Below are 14,242 nucleotides of genomic sequence, written 5' to 3'. Positions count from 1 at the left end.
AACTTCTACCAAGCCCAATAACCTCTTTATTTGGTTATTTGTTCTTAGTTAGTGCCAGAACTCTTTTTGGAAGAATCTTTAAAAGTTGAGAATCTGTAAGAATATGAGCTTTTAAAATTGATTAGGGGTTAGGGCAATGCATGAAAATTGAGCTAGGGCAGGGGCATACCCAGGATGCAGCTCTCTGGAAAAAAAAGTAATGTACACACGACACACTTTAAATTTGATCCATATTATTATACCTTTTCTCCATCCCTTTCTAAAGTCTAGTCAATCAACAAAGCAGTAAATAAAATCCTGATTTGTAGTTTGCCCATTTATAAGATATAAATGTTCACACCAAAATTTTAACAGTCAAATTTCCTGAACTATTTCAAGCTGCCTCCAGCAAGCTCCTAAAAGGGAGCCTTAGCCAGTGATTTCATTAGCAGAAGAAACTCCTGATGAGGAAACTCACCTCCCAATGATGATTAGCACCCGATCTTTAATTTACTCTTCCAGAGTTGCCTGACTGCACTAGAAAATTCTGGGTACAAGTAGAAGATTAGCAAATGAGAATGGTTATGTTGTGTGTGGTATTTTAAGTCTTATGTGATGGTGCTGAGAAGAGGTCCTAGACAGTACAGAATAAGCAGAGATGCCAAGAATGATTGTGTCTTCTCTATGAAGATCATCAAATCAGACAGTTAAAATTAAGTTATGCAGCTCATGTTTACTCTTAAATAATCTAGATTCAGAGGAACACTATGCTTGCCTGAGAAGTAGACTTGGTACAGGCCTGCACCAGTAAGAAAGAAAACAAAACCCTAAACCCTTTGAGGCAAATGTTCTAAATAGCAGCATTTGCAATGCCAGGTTTTCGAGGTCATTTTTTTAAAATAAACAAACAGTTCAATGGTGGAGCTGTTGTTGAGATGTATAAAAATATCACTTTATACATGTAACCCTTTCTTATATTAAATTTAAAAAATTACCAATTATATGTGATAAATTTCCACAGGGTTTTCCTAAGTTATATGATCAAACTTATCTCCCACGGTCCCTATCTTCTCTTCCCATTCCCCGTGCTGGCAGTTAATAAGATCTGGGAATATAACCCTTCCAGATAGGAAAGCATTTTTATACTCACTATCTTATTTGATCCTTTCTTGATAATCCCATCAAGTAGCTTTTTCAAATTTCATTATTCCCATTTGATGGAGGAGAAGGAGAGGAAAAAGAGCAAGCATTTATAGAGTGCCTACTAGATGCTGTGCCTTTTAAGCACTTTACAAATATCCATACAGTCCTGGGAGGTAGGCACTATTATTATCCTTATTTTTCTGATGAGGAAATTGAGGCAGATATAAATTAAAGTGACTTGTCCAGAAGTCTAGTAAGTGTCTGAGGCCAGATTTGAATTTAGGTCTTCCTGACCAGGCTCAGCACTCTAGCTGCTGTGTCAAACCGAAGGTCTCAGCTAAGGTGATTTTCACCCATCTAATAACTGGTAGGGCTGTACACAGGTCTCTTGAGTCAATCAGTCAATAAATATTATATATCCACTGCTCTTACTGCGTGCCAGGCATTCTACAAGTGCTGGGGCAACAAAGAAAACAAAAGACAGTCCTTGCCTTGAGGAATCCAGTTGGGATCTCCTTCCTATTGCAATATGCTGCCTTTGGCCCAAGGCTGTAGTCCCTAGCTCTGGGGACATATCTCCGTGTTCATTGCAAAGGTGTCTCTACTAGCTATTAAATAACAAAAACTTGCAAATGCCGTTGCTGAGTTGATTTGATCCACTTCTTAAAAAACATGATCCCAACTTATTTTTGAAAGTTATAAGCCTTTGAAAGCTTTTTTTATTTGATAATTCATGAAACAGTACTTTTCATTGATCCTAATCAAGAGTGCTCCCTAATTGGGCTTTCCTGGTTCTCAAAAAGTAAATTTGAGAGAATCCATTCCAGTGAGGGAGACCTGGGCCTCAGCCCCTCCCCAGACCTTCTTCCAAGGCCGTCTCCCCAAAGATGAGGGGCCTGTACTAACAAGCTGCAGGGCATATGAGAGAGAAAGACATGGAGGTCTTAGTAGAGTATAAGCTAATACCTATATTAACAGCTAGTGTTTATAGAGTAACTTTTATGTGCCAGGCACTATGCCAAGCATTTTACAAATATTATCTCAGTTGATCTTCATAACAACTATGCATGGTAGGTGCTGTTCTTATCCCCTTTTTTATAGTTGAGGAAACTGAGGCAGGCAGAGGTTAAGTGACTTGCTCAGGATCACACAGTTAATAGGTGTCTGAGGCTGGATTTGAACTCAAGTTTTCCTGACTTGAGGGCCAGCATTTTATCCACTGTACCATCTTACTGTCTATTTTGATACAATCAACTTAAGTCAGTAGTCTGATATGACAGCTAAAAAATACAATGTCATTTTAATTTGCCCTAGTGAAAGTCAAGTGCCTTTGGTCTGTCCCCTCTATAGTTTGCCTGCCACACTACTTCCAGAGCAATCTTTCTATTATACTGTTTATGTTTCTCCTCTCCTCAGAAATCTTAAGTGTTTCCCCATTCCTTATCAAATAAAATTTATACACCTGATCCTGGTATTCAATGCACTTCACAATCTGGCTCAAACCAACATTATCCCATGTTACTTCCCTGATTGTGCTATACATTTCAGAATAGCAAGACAGACTAGAGAGGGAAAAAAATGTATAAAATCCAGTTAGGAGGCACCAAACAGATTACATTATTACCTCTATCTATACATTATTTTTCAATCTATATACATATATATATTGATATATTGTCACCGTATCATTATTATCCTACCCCTTTCCCTCTCCATGTCATAATGGCTTCCACCACCATTACCACCCAGTCCCCTCCTACACTAGAAATCTTTCTCTTTTCAAGCCCTTCCCTTCTATCAAGCCCCAACTCAGATGCTACTTCCACACAAACCTGTCCTTCCTCCCTATACTTCCTCTTTAGCTCTCCACCTCCCATGCAAAAATAGCCTTTTCTCCAATTTCTGATGGCACTTTGCCTGTACCTCTCTTTTGCACTTATCTCACTCTCCCATGTGTCATAGTTACTTATTTTTTTAAACCCTTACCTTCTCTCTTAGAATCAATACTATGTATTGGTTCCAAAGCAGAAGAGCAGTAAGGGCTAGGCAATGGGGATTAAGTGACTTGCCCAGGGTCACATAGCTAGGAAGTGTCTGAGGCCAGATTTGAACCCAGGACCTCCTGTCTTTAGACTTGGCTCTCAATCTACTGAGCCACCCAGCTGCCTCCTATCATAGTTACTTATATACGTGCTTTTTACTCATTTAGATAATAACCTCTTTAAGGGAAGAAATAATAACATTCTTTTTTCTTTGTGTTTCTCCCGCATCTTTCATAGGACCTTGTTCACAATAGACTCTTAATACATGCTTGAGGAATTGAGACAAATTTTGTCTTTGAAATGAGTGAGTTTTCTCTGATTTTTACAGATCACCTCATAACATTACCACATGTGCAAAAGTATTTGAAGTCTGTCCGCTATATTGAGGAGCTTCAGAAGTTTGTTGAAGATGACAATTACAAGTAAGTCAGAATCTGATAGGAATTGGCCCACTAGATCTTTGTGTCATGGTGGGTGATTGCTACCTGGGATCCGAGAGACTCCACTGTGATCTAAAACCATCTCTCATTTCTTACCCCAGGACAGCTTTGAGTCAAGGAACCCCCAAATGAGCCATCAAATTTATAGTCTAGCAAGTGTGAAAAGAAAATGGAAAGCTAATACTATAAACACTAAACCACCACATTTGGCTGGCTTTGACTTCAAATATATTTTCTTACAATTTGAAGGTTGGGATGGGGAGACGGTTTACTACACCAATTTCATTGGGTGATATTGCTCTGGATTTAGTAACTAATTTCAAAATGTCTAATTGGGTAACAAATCTTAGGACGTCTCGTTGGGTGACACACAGAACTTGGTTTGTTTCCTTAATTGACATGACTCAAGATGTTTGTCATACATGTCTCAGGATATCCCTTTGGATAACAATTTGCTGTTTTTCATCTAAATGATTTGAGATATTTCATTGGCTAATATGTCTTGGATCATCTAATCCTGTAAGACTACATGTTTATTCTGTTTCTTATCTTGGTCTGTCATATTGCGTGACAAGTCTTTTCATTGGTTGACATGGTACAAAGATGCCTCATTGAGTAACAAACCTTATTCTGTCTCATTTTGTGATGTGCTTTGGGTCTTCTCACTAGGTGAGATATTTTGAGATATTTCATTGAAGGATGTTTTAAGGGGTCTTTGTTGTCCAGGACGTGCAACAATAGGATTGTCACCCTTGAAAACTGTATTTGGTTTTAATGAAGTGCTAGAAGAAGTAGTGAGCAAGTGGGGGAAGTAGGCTTTGAGAAGTAAGTAAGGGCTTTGATGATAAAGAGACAGAAGGAGTTGGGGAAAGAAAAGAAAAGCAGGTTGGCAAGAGATCAGTAGAGGAATAAAAGAAAAGGGAAAAAGCCAGATAACAGCAAGGAAGAAAAGGTGGCTCTTTTTGCAGCTCGATATTACTTCACTCCATGAAAAGAAAAGAAACTGAGGGTTCTTGAGATATCGTGTGTGATTGAAAAGCACTGTAACTATAAAGTTTCAGAGCTGGAAATTTCCTTAAAGCAAGGAAATCTCCTGCCAACTCTACAAATTCCTAATAGCTTCTATTTTGGCATTTGAAGTGATGGGGAACTCACTACCTTGGGGGTCAGCCCATTCCACTGATGTGCAACTCTGCTTGTTAAGCTGTTCTCTATTATATTGAGAAGCAGCAAAGAATAGAAACTTGATGGCCTATGTTCAGATTCCCATTTTGATATTTGCTAATTATGTAAGGTTGTGCAAGTCACTTATTCTTTCTGAGCCTCAGCTTCCTTATGTATTAATGGGGATAATATGTGTAATACCTGCCTCACAGAGTTGTAAGGTCAAGGCTTTGCCAACCTCAAGGTGCTGTATATGAGTTATTAATATGAAATCTGCCTCTCTAGGTGATTGTCTTCTTTGTGTGAGTTAAAAGTCACTTTTGCCCCCCACAAACACACACACACACACACACACACACACACACACACACACACACACACACACACGCTTTTTGCTTTCAGCATTCACAGGCCCTTTTCTGAAAAGTTTATTTGTGAACAGGAGGTGTCATCACTTAACCTTTTATCATTGGTGTAATAGCCTAATTCTAAGAGCAAAAATCTTAAATAACTTAATATCTTCCATGACACCCTCGTGCTTTACTGAAATGTAAACTGACTAGTATTTGAGGCGTCCCATAATGTTGCTCAGTCTCTCTATCCAGTCTTATTCCCTACTGCTCCCTCTTTCACTCTTCATCTCTCCCCTCTTTTCTCCATGCCTTTGCTCCTGCCACACACATCCCCCCCAAGCCTGAGCTGAATTCTTACCCATGTCCATCCACTGAAGTGCTTTACTTCCTAGAATGTCCAGCATAGCTGCCTGCCCCTTCCAAAACCCTTCCCTGAAATTACAGCCACCCCCTTAGACAACAGGAGGTGCTTATCTCACCTTTTCCTCAGTGCCAACCGTTTGCATACATACTTGATTATCTTCCTCTTACGGTTTTTTCTTTTTGGATTGTCAGCTTATTGAGACCAGGGCCATCTTTGGGTTCCTAGTACTCAGCCCAATGTATTATACGCTTTCGGTGCATAATAACTGTTGGATGGCTTAAACTGAATTCAGTGATAATTGCTCCCCAATCATCATCTGGCACAGAGTAAAGACAGAGTCAGAGAGACATTATGTTTCATTCCAAATGCTAGTTAATTTATTTTCCTGGCTTCTGAATACAAGCTGTGAAGCCTGTTGAAACACTTTTGTTCACAAGATTCAGCCGGTCACAAAAAAACCAAGATTCACATAGTGTCAGTGTGAGGACATGTGTGGCCGTGAGTGTGTACAGGGAGGATAGTGTTAATATGTAAATGTGTGTGTGTGTGGGGGGGGGGGTCAGAGGAGGAGGATATGTAGATGAAAATATGAGAGAATGTGTATGTTATGAAAATGTGAGGTTGAATGTATGTGCGTGTGCATGCATGTGTGTGAGTGAATGAGTGTCATGTGCATGGGAGAGGGCATGTGTGTGTCTGTGTGAGGATGAATGTATGGGAGAGAATGTGAGGGCAAATGCATGTATATGTGTGTGTGTGTGTGTGTGTGTGTGAGAGAGAGAGAGAGAGAGAGAGAGAGAGAGAGAGAGAGAGAATGAGCGTCCATGTGCATGGGAGAGGAAGAAGGGGCATGCGTGTGTGTCCGTGTGAGGATGAATGTTTGGGAGAGAATGTGAGGGTGAATGTGTGTGCACATGAATGAACACGTGTGTGGGGGGGGGGGAGATAGTTGTGGTCACAGACTGAGGTTGCAAATCAGGTTGCAAAATACTTCTGCGGTAGCTCCCAATTTTTTGTTACTCTGAACTCATATAAGAACCCCTTTTCCTAAGATATTTTCCATGTGTGATCTCTGCCCCAAGTTGGATTGATTGAAATCTGAGTGGCCTTTGGTCAGTTTGAATACATACAAGAGTTGCTTCTCGTTTTCTCGTTGTTTACGATAGAATCATGGAATGAGAACCAAAAGGTATGAAAACTACAACTGACCTGAGAACAAAGAACATTAAAGCTAAAAGGGCATTTAACAATTCTCAGGTCCAATATTCTTGCTTTCGAGAAGGGGAAATTGAAGCTTAGGAAATGGAATGGATGTCCCTAAAGTTGCACAAAAAATAGTGCATGTGAGTCCATGGGACCAACCACCCTCTATGGCCTCTGAGGTTGGGTATTTGAAGAAAGGGCACACACAGAGAGAAGAATCAGAGAAATGGTCCCAGACTGTCACAAGAAACTCCACATTAATTCTTTTTAAGACACAATTCCTGGGGGCAGCTGGGTGTCTCCGTGGATTGAGAGCCAGGCTAGAGATGAGAGGTCCTAGGTTCAAATTTGGCCTTAGACCCTTCCTCGCAGTGTGACCTGGGCAAGGCACATAACCCCTATGACTTAGCCTTTACCACTCTTCTACCTTGGAACCAATAGCTAATATTGATTCTAAGATGGAAGGTAAGGGTTTTTTAAAAAAGACACAATTCCTACATTCTCACCTCTGAAGCAAAAAGATACTTGGTTAGGAGTTTTGTCTGAGGTAACACTGAAGAATTAGGTTTAATGCATGTGTCTGAGGTAAGTGAGCAAGGTGCAAGGGAAAGCACCCTGGGTTTGGAGTCAGAGGGCCTGAGTCCAGCTCCCATTTTTATTGGCATAACCTTGAGCAAGTTAGTTCACCCCTCTGGGTGTCAGTTGCTTGATCTGTAAAATTAGGTAAGATTAGTGGGGCAGCTGGGTAGCTCAGTGGAGTGAGAGTCAGGCCTAGAGACAGGAGGTCCTAGGTTCAAACCCGGCCTCAGCCACTTCCCAGCTGTGTGACCCTGGGCAAGTCACTTGACCCCCATTGCCCACCCTTACCAATCTTCCACCTATGAGACAATACACCGAAGTACAAGGGTTTAAAAAAAAAAAAAAGGTAAGATTAGATAACCTCTAAGGTCCCTTAAAGCTCTAAACCTGTAATCTTATATCCAGGATAACTGGATAACTTTATATTTTCTGGTCACATCTTTTGCGTGAGTTAATTGCTTAGGAGCCCAATTTGGTTCACAATTAAATACAACTGAGTAATACATAGTCTGTTGGAGATAGAAAGGGCCTTAAATCATGACCAAACCCTTACCTTTACATATGAGGAAACTGAAGTCTTAAATTGGAAAGTGACTTCCTCAAGGTCAGACAGCTAATAAATGGCAAAGACCTTGGATTCACATCTCTGTCTGATTCTTCATCAATAAAATGAGGTATTAAATGAGATGATCTGTCTCTAAGGTACTAAACCTCAGAGTTGGAAGTGCTCTTAGAACTCATATAGCACAGCATGGACCTGAATATAAATCCCCTTTACAATATGCCTGACAACTTTGGGCCTCGGCTCCAAAACCTCAAACGAAGTCCTTTAAGGGGCCTGTTGTACTTTCAGATATCTCTTATCATTGACTTTTTTTTCCCTTATGCTGAGCCAAAATCTATAACCCTGTAATTTCCTCTGCTTGTTCCTATTTCTGTCTTCTGGGGCCAAGCAGAACAAATCTAATCCCTTATAATTGCCTTCAAATACTTGAGTACAGAAAGTGATTATGAACCACTTCCCCCTTCCCCAAACCCCTGCTTTCTCTTCAAAGAATCATATAGAATTTAGAGCTGGAAGAGACCTGAGACACCAACTAGTACTAGTCCTTCATTTTACAGAAGAGCAGACTGTACCCTGGGAAGGTTAAGTCCCGTGCTTACATGGGAGGATGTGTGGCACAATGCTGGGCTCAGAGTCAGAGAGACCCGGCTTCAAGTGACCACTCTGACATTCTCTAGCTGTTTCTACCAAGGACAAATCATTTCACTTTCCTCATCTACAAAATGGGCATAATAATACTTGTTCTATCTGTCTTGGTTATGAAGACTAAAGGAAAGGGCTTTGTTGACTTTGAGCCTTACAGAAACACCAGATATTATTATTCGTTATTATGATTGTCCTTTTTCATTCTAAGCCCAGCTCTTTGTCTACCACTCACTCTGGCTTTGAACTGACTTGGTGGACTGTCCTTCTGGCTATACGGTGTAGTATTGACAATACATCAATCAATAGCTAGGTTGATTTCTTATGAATGGTTACAGATTTCATTAATTTTCATTCTGTAATGTTCTTGGACCGCAAGCAGTTTGTATGGTGACACTGTTGGTCAAGTGTGTACCTGGCAATTATTTCCCCGTAGAGAGAATTTCACATACAGCAAACCCTAGACAGCCCTGGCTGATTATTGCCATCATAACTACCACTGAGCAAGCTAGTTTGACAGAAGGGGGGAAGGGCATTTACTATTCCTGGAAAGGGCACCCCACTGTGCAAATGTTCCCCACTTCCATTCTTGGATAAGATATTCCATTCATGTGACAATACTAAGGTTCCACGGACAGTAGTTTTTCATTAGCTCTAATATCCTTTCAAAGAAAAGAAGGAAAATGGTCTATAAATACTTTTTACCATGAGCTAATCCTTGGACATATTGCAAACCATGAGTCACTACTATTTAAAATTTGACGGATGTTTAAAAATCCCAAGCGTTGATTCTGAACAGTAATGTTTGCTTGTGTTTTCATGAGGGATTTTTGTTTTGTTTAATGTGGGAAACCCACCCACTGAGGACACATTCATTTTCTTCCCCACAGCTTACTGAGTCTGTGTTTTGGGCAGTTTGATTGCAAGGAAAACAGGGGGTGAGAGGGGGGGAATCAAAGCTCAGTGTGGAAAGAACAGGGTGGGGCTCTCTGGTGAACAGAACAGAGGCAGCTTCTTGTGGCTCGTCCCAGAGAAAGCCCCCGGCCTCATATTTTATCCCAAGGACCGCCTCTTCCTGCGAAGGGGGCATTTTGGAGATGCCAGTCCACGGCTCTATCCCCATCACTGGCACAGATTTTGTAGGGCTGGTGGGGGCAGGGCTCATCACAACACACCATCAGAAGGGCTCAAGGCAGTAGAAGGTAAAATGAGAGGAGCAGCTGACCATGAGGCCACTCGCGTTCCAAGCTTCCCTCTGATGCTTCAGTGATGGGTGAACATAAGCAAGTCACTGCCTTTCTGGGTTGTAGTTTTCTTCTCTGTCAAATGGAAATCATGCCTTGTTACCTCCATCACCTATAGTGAAGAAAGTATTGAGTATGCCCTAAAGTGTCTTAGAAATGGGCGTTGTCCTGGCTCTGACCATCCATCATATGGAACCTGTTAAGTTAAAGCAGACCAAATACCAATAGAATCTCACAGTTGGAAGGGACAGAATCATGGAATTTCAGAGTAGAGAAAAGGGACCTCAGTGCCTATGTAGTCCAACCCATATCTGAAAAAGAATACCTCTTGCAATACATTTAACAGAAGACTACCAGTGACAGGGGGCTCACTACTTCCTGAAACAGTTCATTTCATTTTGGGATAGCTCTGATTCATAAATCACAATTTGCAAGTCTACGTTCTTTCCTTTGTGGAAGTTCAGCCTTCTAGTACCAGAAAGACTCAATCTGTTTCTTCCCAGTGACGCCCCTTCCAATACCTGGGGAATCTTCACTCTCTCTGACCCCTCTTTCTCAGCCCCAACCCCATCACTACCATGTCCTGTTTACTAAAGAGAATTGTTCATTCTACTTCTATATCATCTCTCTCTCTTATGCCATGATTTGTCTCCCTGGCCTTAGAATAAAGAAAACTTGGTTTCAAATGCTGCCTCTGACACATAACTAGTTGTATGATCCCAAACAAGTCATTTGGTCTCAGTACTCTACACAACATTCTGAGATCATAAATTGCAGAGGAGTCAACCTCTATTGTTTTCTCATCAAGTTCCAGCCTGATCCTTTATCCCTCTTGTCAAATATAAACTCTTCAAAGGCAGAGACCCTTCCCCCCACCTTTATCGTCCCAACACCAAGTAGAGGACCTGCATGGAGCAGGCACTTAATTCAATTTTTATTAACTAATTAAATTGAATTGCATTGAATTCAACTGAAAAGCTCCTGGAGGACTCTAGAGGAAGATGCAAGGAAAAAGATTGACCTTGGCCAAGAGAAGGGCTGGCTTCTTAATCAGAGACTAGAACATGGAAGGGAAATGAAAAAAAAGGGGGGCCGGGGATTTCCAGATGTGGATTTTGGGAGAGAAGGAATTCGTGAAAAAATGGCCTCTGTTTTCTTAGAAAAGCAGGTCCTCAACTAAAACAGGGAGAGAAGAGATAGTGTAGGAGTTTGGGAGAGAGACACAAAGGTTTGGAATAGCTGCCATGGATACTATAAGAGTCAGGCATGGCAGCTGGCAACCCAATAGATAGAGCCCTGGGTCTGGAATCAGGAAGACCCAAGTTCAAATGTGCCCTCAATACGTACTGGCTGGGTGACCCTGGACAAGTCATTTAGCCTCTGCCTCAGTTTCTTCATCTGTAAAATAGGGATAATAAGCACCTCCAACCCAGGGTTGTCATGAAGATCAAATGAGATAATAAAAAATATTTTGCAAACCTTAAAGTTCTACATAAATATTGTTGTTGTTGTTGCTATTATTATTATTGACAATGGTTAGATAAGGGATATTATCATTCCTAAGTATGGAGTGAAGATAGAGATTATGGAAGTTGAGTTTGATGAGCTGGGAAACAAGCTGTTCAAGGGAACATCGGTGTGTAAATTTGAGTCCTCAAGTATGAAGACAGGTTTTGGGGAGACGAAGAAGTTTGCCAGCCCAGTGCTGGACTCATTGAAAAGGACAGGAGGAATGAACTAGGGTCAATAGATGACTGAGGCATGCAGCTAGGTGGCACAGAGTATCAGGCCTGGTGTTAGGAGGACCTGACTTTAAATCCAGTTTCAGAAATGTGATTCTGGGGAAGTCACTTAACTCCAGTTGCCTACCTCAGTTTCCTCATCTGTAAAATGAGCTGGAGAAGGAAATAGTAAACCACTACAGTATTTTTGCCAAGAAAACCCCAAAAGGATTTTCAGATATGTCAGATACAACTGAAGTGGTTGAACAACAACAACAACAAAAATGGTATTTTAGTTAAAGTTCCTGATTTGGGTAGTTAGTTAGGGATTGAGTCTAAGCCCAGTTTTACCATTTAATCGAGGTAACACGAGGGGAAGAGAATAAGTATTTATTAAATGCCTACTATGTGTCAAGCACGGTGCTAAGCACTTTACAAATATTAACTCATTCGACCCATTGTCTTCGGAGGCTTTACCAGGTTGCCATGTACTCTGCAATCCTGGGATACTGGTCTCCTTGCTGTCCCTCAAACAAGATATCCCATATCCCATCTCCAGGCATTTGCACTGGCTGTCCCCCATGCCTAGACTTCCTTCAAGTCTCAACTAAAATTTCCCCTTCTCTAAGGAGTGCTCCCAGTCCTTCTTCCTTCTAATGCCTTCCCCTCTGCTGATCAGTTACTGACTCGCTGTCCTCCCCATAAGACTACGAGCTCCTGGAGGGCAAGGAATTGCCTTTTGCCTCTCTTTGTACCCCCTGTATTTAGCACCGTGCCTGGCACATAGTAGGTGCTTCAGACATGTTTACTGACTACCTGCCTACTATTAATAGTATTGTGATAGTGTTATTAGAGGAGGGAAAGATGGGGGCTGGAAAAGTGACTTGAGATGTTCTTTGAAGGATCTGGCCACATGGAAAAGAGGAGAGAGGGCATTTCAAGTAAAAAAAAGTATATATCTATCTCACTAATTCATTCATTCATTCATTCAAGAAACATCTACTAAGTGTCTACCATGTTCAAGGTACTTCTCTTCCATACATACAAAATAAGGTCACTTCCATTTTGCTACAATTCAAATGCTTATTCTTTTAAGAAATGGGATGATATAGAAGGAGGACCCAAAAGAACTTAGTGGTTTGATAGATAAGAGAACACTGCTAATAAAGAGACAGGGAAGGATCACCCTGAGGAGCAGGTGGAGGCGCAGATTATAGAGGACTCTGGAAGCTGGGAATAGGAGCCTGGATTTGAATCTTGAGGTGGAAGCCTCCCCTTGGGGGGCACAAGACCATATGATATAGTAGAAAGGTCCCTGGGTGTGAAGCTGGGTGATCTTACTTCAAAATCCCAGCTCTTAATTCTTGTAGCTAGATGATCCCACTCAAGTTATTTCCCCTCCACCCTCATGCCTCAGTTTCCTTATTTGTAGTTTAATTTTAAAAAATTAGAAAAAATATAAATATATATTTTAAAATATAAAAAAATAATAGTACTTTGACATCTATCTCCACAAAATTATAGTGAAGACAATGTTTCATAGGCCTTGATAAGCTATAGAAATGGTGCTTGTGAATTCCTGTCATCCCTGTGCCTCCTTTCACTAAAGCAGTTGAAGATCATGTATGGGTTTCTAGCAATGTCTCTGCAACTGAATACAAAATGATGGGAGGTGTGGGAAGCCTGCAGGGGCCACTGGCAAGCCCCAGAACTTGGAAAAATTCCCAGCAGCTTCAGTTGGAGGAGCCACATCCCCTTGGCCCAGGGGTGTGTGCCCATGGGGTCTGCTTGCATCCCAGCCCTGCCATAGAAGAAGTCAAAGGGAAGGACTCCAAAGATAAGGAAACTCATGAGGGTGGAAATTATGAAGTAGCCCTCCCTGACAGCCCCATCTTTTTTTATAAAAGAGGGGCAATGAGGGCTGAGTTGCTGCCTTATTTTCTCATGGAGTTGCCTGCTCTATCATGGCTTAGAGAAATATAAAATGAGGGAAGGCAGAGGAAATTATCCTTAAGGTCCTTTTAGCTCTAAATTTTAGAGGCCTAAGATAAGATTTTCCCCAAATCCTCTTTCTTCACAATTTCTCCTTCAATTCAATATACATTTATTAATCCCCAACAGCAGTGATATTGAACCTTTTAGAGATGGTGTGCCAAGCCCCGCCCTCACCCCCCCAGACCACATGCTGTGCCTCTTCCCCCCCAAAGGGTTGGATATGCCCTGCCCCACCTTACCCCACACAGGGAGGGAGGAAGCACTCAGCCAGTGTAGAGAGGGGGAGTGGCCCCAGCACTCTGCTCCCCTCCAGCTTTGCTGCCTGTGAGCCACCCACCTTACCCCTTGTGTGTTCCTATTGGCTGCTGGGCAGAGGGGCAGAACATGTGAAAAAATGTCAGGCTCCCTGCAGAGGGGGAGGGGAACAGCTCCACCCAAGTCCCTCTGCCTTTCTAGCAAAGAACTCTTAGGGTGGCTGAGTGCCCACAGAGAGCTCTCTGTGTGTCATCTTTGGCATCAGTGCCAAAATTTCGCCATCACTAGTCTATAGTGTATACTCTGGGCTTGGTGTTAGCAGAGAGAGAGGTGAAAATCGATATAGTCTCTTACCTCAAGGAGTTTACTTTAACAGAGGAATATGACACTTCTATAGACTTCAAGACAAGTGGTGAAAGGAGATCCAGGATACTCAAGAGAAATATGGCAAGGGAGGGAACTTCAGTGGAGGAGAGATAACCTCAATTTAAGACTTGAAAGGAAACGGACAGCTAGGTGGCTCAGTGGATTGAGAGCTAGACCTAGAGACGGG

The 14,242-nt window shown here is 41.7% G+C and overlaps 1 protein-coding gene across 5 annotated transcripts in view; it reads left to right on the top strand.

Moving 5' to 3' along the window:
* RALGPS1 (Ral GEF with PH domain and SH3 binding motif 1) overlaps positions 1–14,242 on the top strand; it is a 549,948-nt gene that overhangs the window by 413,665 nt on the left and 122,041 nt on the right. For all 5 annotated transcript variants that reach the window (XM_044664221.1, XM_044664222.1, XM_044664220.1 and 2 more), the window contains exon 9: positions 3,493–3,586. In XM_044664221.1, coding sequence (XP_044520156.1) covers positions 3,493–3,586 — 94 coding nt within the window. The remainder of the gene's footprint in view (positions 1–3,492; positions 3,587–14,242) is intronic.

This window comes from Gracilinanus agilis, chromosome 2 (assembly GCF_016433145.1).
Source record: "Gracilinanus agilis isolate LMUSP501 chromosome 2, AgileGrace, whole genome shotgun sequence".
In the NCBI taxonomy this organism is placed as follows: Eukaryota; Metazoa; Chordata; class Mammalia; order Didelphimorphia; family Didelphidae; genus Gracilinanus; species Gracilinanus agilis.
Note: the sequence above shows the minus strand (reverse complement) of the source record. Positions and strands in the feature narration are given on the sequence as shown.